Source organism: Mizuhopecten yessoensis, unplaced genomic scaffold (genome assembly GCF_002113885.1).
Source record: "Mizuhopecten yessoensis strain PY_sf001 unplaced genomic scaffold, ASM211388v2 scaffold10409, whole genome shotgun sequence".
Taxonomy (NCBI): domain Eukaryota; kingdom Metazoa; phylum Mollusca; class Bivalvia; order Pectinida; family Pectinidae; genus Mizuhopecten; species Mizuhopecten yessoensis.
In genome coordinates this window covers 331,538-336,010 of record NW_018408532.1, presented here as the reverse complement: position 1 = coordinate 336,010, position 4,473 = coordinate 331,538, and the positions used below count along the sequence as shown (strand labels likewise).

The following is a 4,473-nucleotide window of genomic DNA, read 5'->3' as shown; positions in this document are numbered from 1 at the left end:
AAAGTGTTATCCAACTGAAAACAACTACACAGGTAGAGAATGTCTACAAGTCTGGGGAAAACTATAGGGAGGGATGTCTACCAGTCTGGGGAAAACTGTATGGAGGGATGTTTACCGGTCTGGGGAAAACTGTATGGAGGGATGTTTACCAGTCTGGGAAAAACTGTTTGGAGGGATGTTTACCAGTCTAGGGAAAATATAGGGAGGGGTGTCTACCAGACAAGGGAAAACTGTAGGGAGGGACATCTACCAGTCTGGGGAAAACTGTGGGGAGGGATATCTACCAGTCTGGGGAAAACTGTAGGGAGGGGTGTCGACCAGTCAGAGGAAAATTATAGGTAGGGATGTCTATTAGTCTGTGGAATAGTATAGGTAAGGATGTCTATTAGTCTGGGGAAAACCAAAGTCTGAGTGTGTTCAGGCTATCGGACAGCTTAACTGATTCATAAAATAATTGTACCGTGTATTATTTTGCGTTTCCCTAATGTGCCAATCTTGCTACATATTAACTAAGACTTTACCCTAAACTTCGTTTATTGCTTACGGTGTTGGGTCGTTTGTGAGATTTGGCATATTCTGAACTATTTGAAACTCTGCAACCGGTAAACATGCATATGCAGGAGCTTGTTACCATGTATTAGCCGTCACGATCACTGCGGTCGGAGTCAGAGTCTTTGTTGTGTGTAACAAAATTTCGTACTGCGACCTACGGAAACCGGTGCTTTGGGGGGGTTTCGGCCACTTTGTGGAATAAAGCTTACCATCTGCAATTAGAAAGTCAAATACCCTGGCCAAATTCAAACTCATCTCTCCACGTCTGCATTTTAGGCTCATTGCATATTCACTCATTTATGTGCACATTGCGATGATTATCTGCTTGCTTGTAAGTCTTTGTTTTTGTTTCACAATTATAACTAATACTATTATCCATATCTGGTAAAGCGCTTTAGAGTAATTTTTCAAATTAGATAGGGCGCTATATAAATGTTGGATACTTATCATATGGATTTCTTTCCTATGCTTATTATTTGACTGATATGGATACTTAATATATAATAAGTGTAACTTTTCAATTTGATAACTCGGTTAAGATACAGAGCAAGGGTTTGTTATTTAGAGAAGTAAGTAATCCAAGGTTTCTGTACTTGTCTATTCTAATGTTAGTCTAGCCGAAGTAGATGTGCTTGACTAGCTAAACTAACCTCTGTCGGTTCTACATTTCAGTTTGTACTTGATGTAATATTTATTTCAGAATGCGACGTCAACACCGACGTTCTATTTCAGGAAATTACAGAATGCCTTAGACACACCTGGACTAAATTAAAAATGGTTAATAATGAAGTTTGAAAACCAGAGCTATGCTGGGTTGGTACGATTAACGGATTATAGACGCTGAGTAGCTACATTATCGACCATACAGGTACAATAGAGACAGGTAAGGTGTGCACAGGTAAGGTCCGGACAGGTAAGGCGTGACGGGAATCGTACCGTGGTCGATTGCAACCTCGGATACAAAACATAGTACCTGTAGCAATCAGTCGGTAAGGCTGACGGGTCCGGTTCGACAAATCCGCTCCAGGCATCCTGCTAAAACGAAAATTTAAGAGTCACAGTCCGAGACAGGGAACTGTGGGTTAATGAGGGCGTTTGCGTAACAAACACTAGTGTCTCCGTTTTTCGGCAATGAGTGACAATAATCGACAATGATAACGTCGTTAAACTGTGAACGTGTGGTTAGCAACAACGTTTGCGCGTGATTGGTGACGCATCAACATGTCTACAGTATGCATCGTCTGGAATTCGTGAAACTTGCTGCTGTACAATGAAACAACGTCTTAAGTTGATCTAAAACAATAGCAATTAGGGAGACAGTGTATTGGAGCCATATACTTTATCGACAGCGTGTCCTATTGTACATTACGATGGATAGCGAGGGAGATAGTCTCGAGGTTCTGTGCGGACCTTGTCAGGAGGTACGTATGAGTATCAAAGCAACACTTCTCTGTGTCACTTGCAAGGAGCCATTTTGTAACAATTGTACCAAGCTCCACCGCGCTCAATCTTGGGCGCAAAAACACTCGTACATGTCCCTGACCGATGAGACCAAGGAAAGCATCAGGTCAGTGCTTTCCTCGCAGGTGAGTTCAGTACGACAGAAAGCCAAGGACAAGAAAAAACGCTGGAACAAGGACGAAGGAGACAAACCCTCTTATATGGATGATCTTCAACACAAGCACGATCATGCTCAGATGGAGATGGAGAACGAGCTGTTCTGTGAGCAACATCAGACCGTTCTGTGTGACCTGTGTAAGGCCAAGGACCATAAAAACTGTGTCAATTTCACTCCAGTTGCTGATGTTGCCAGTTCCAAGAAAAGCTCGCGAGACCTTTTCGATCTCGTTGCCGCGCTTAAGAAATACCATAGGTTCGCCGAAATAATGTACCAAGATCGCGTTACGGAAACGGAAATTCTCGAGAAAAAACGAGAAGAGATTTTACAACAAGTAATGGCGGTAAGAGAAAGGTCTGACGAAGAGACAAATGACGTTGATAAAATAAATCTGGCGGAGTTTAAGAGTATGCATGTACGTAATATGAAAAAACTCTCACAAGAAAAAGAAAGGCTTACAAATCTCAAGAAAATGACAAAAGCAGATGCCGAGGAAATGAAAGAAATGTTCAAAGACGACTCCGAAAAATCCCCTTCTCAGTTCTTGAAGGCCTACGTCAGGATAAGCAATAAGCAGACGGTTTATGAACGATTTCTAAAAGAAATATACGATGCCATACAAAACCACGACTATACGTTGACATTGCCACAACAAGACGGAAGTAATTCTAAATCCGTGACACCAATTGGAGAGGTCAAACAGGTAGACACATACTTCCGGTTACCCCCTTTCCTGGTGCTCGAAATAAATGGGAAATTCCGTGCGAAGGTCAAAGCTGTCTCTAAAGTCACGGGAATTATGGCTATGCAGAAGGTATTGAAGTCAGTGCCATCAACGAGTGGCGACTCGGTGATCTCAGAGAGGCCAGACTCTTTCCGATCTGTAAGTCTTTCGAGCTCTGGATCAAGTTCCTCCAATTCGTCTCTGTCTTCGGGCACAAACGGAGGTTTTGGTATAGCGGAACCTCTTAGGCTTCCCTCCCCTCCCCCCGTACGCGCTCAAAGTGTTAACACATTTGTTCCCTACCCGTACGACTCTCAAAAGGCGTTTTTCATCACGGCCATTGGCTGTCTCCCATCAGGTGACCTGGCTATTATCGACAGATGTGCCTCGGAACTCAAGGTGCATGACAGGAAGTTAAGAGCATCAACTAGTTTCACATTTCTAACATTGCCTTGGGATCTAACAATTTTACCCGACTTGCATTTTGCTGTCACTCTTCCGGGCGAGAAAATGGTAAAAATTGTTAAAATGATCACCGTTATGAAGGAGCAGAAAAACAACAAAAATACAAAGGATAATGGGAAAAAACAACAAAAAATGGTACCGACCAACGAACTGGTTCATGTGAAAAATATACCGTGCACGGGGGAGTGTTGGGGTGTGGTCTATTGTGATAAGAGCTTGTTCGTCACTTGCGACCCCTGGATGGGTAACCCTTACATTTTAAGGCTTTGCCTAGATGATAACTCGAGGAGGGGAGTAGTTGTTCCGGTGAAAGGCGTAGGGTTCACCGCCCCACAACACATCACTTGTAACAGTATGAGCACGGAGCTCTACGTCACAGATTCAGCTTTGCATTGCGTCATTGCTCTCGGTACAGACGGCCAGTTAAAATTCATTTACAGAGCACGTGATATGGGGTGTCCGACCGGTATATCAGTAGACAGATCCGGAAATATATATGTCTGCGCAAAGGAAACATCAAATGTACACAGGGTTGAACCGGGCGGAAAGGAGGGAGGTCCGATTTTCGCCGGAAGTGACGGAGTTATAAAACCACGTGGAATATGTTACAGTTCGAACAATGGTAACTTGTACATCGCCAATAATAACACGTCTAAGATCAAGGCATACGCAGTATAAATGCAAAACACGTGAAGACTACAAGACTATGTTCTGTTTGACAAGTGTCGTTGTCATTATATACAGACCAATAGGAAATATCATTATATTAGGCATGTGCCATTATAATTCACAGATCACAAGGAAATATTATTATATTAGGCATGTGACATTATAATTCACAAACCACAAGATATATTATTATATTAGGCATGTAGAATTATACTTCACAGACCACAAGATATATTATTCTATTAGGCATGTGACATTATAATTCACAAACCACAAGGAAATATTATTATATTAGGCATGTGACATTATAATTCACAAACCACAAGGAAATATTATTATATTAGGCATGTGACATTATAATTCACAGACCACAAGATATATTATTCTATTAGGCATGTGGAATTATAATTCACAGACCACAAGGAAATTTTATTATATTAGGCAT

At 41.9% G+C, this 4,473-nt stretch overlaps 1 protein-coding gene across 1 annotated transcript; it reads left to right on the top strand.

Moving 5' to 3' along the window:
• The first annotated feature begins 1,922 nt into the window (after window positions 1-1,922).
• On the top strand, window positions 1,923-4,037 carry LOC110460475. The gene has a single exon (XM_021513409.1). The coding sequence runs from the start codon at window positions 1,923-1,925 to the stop codon at window positions 4,035-4,037; it is 2,115 nt and encodes a 704-aa protein (XP_021369084.1).
• The last annotated feature ends 436 nt before the right edge of the window (window positions 4,038-4,473 follow it).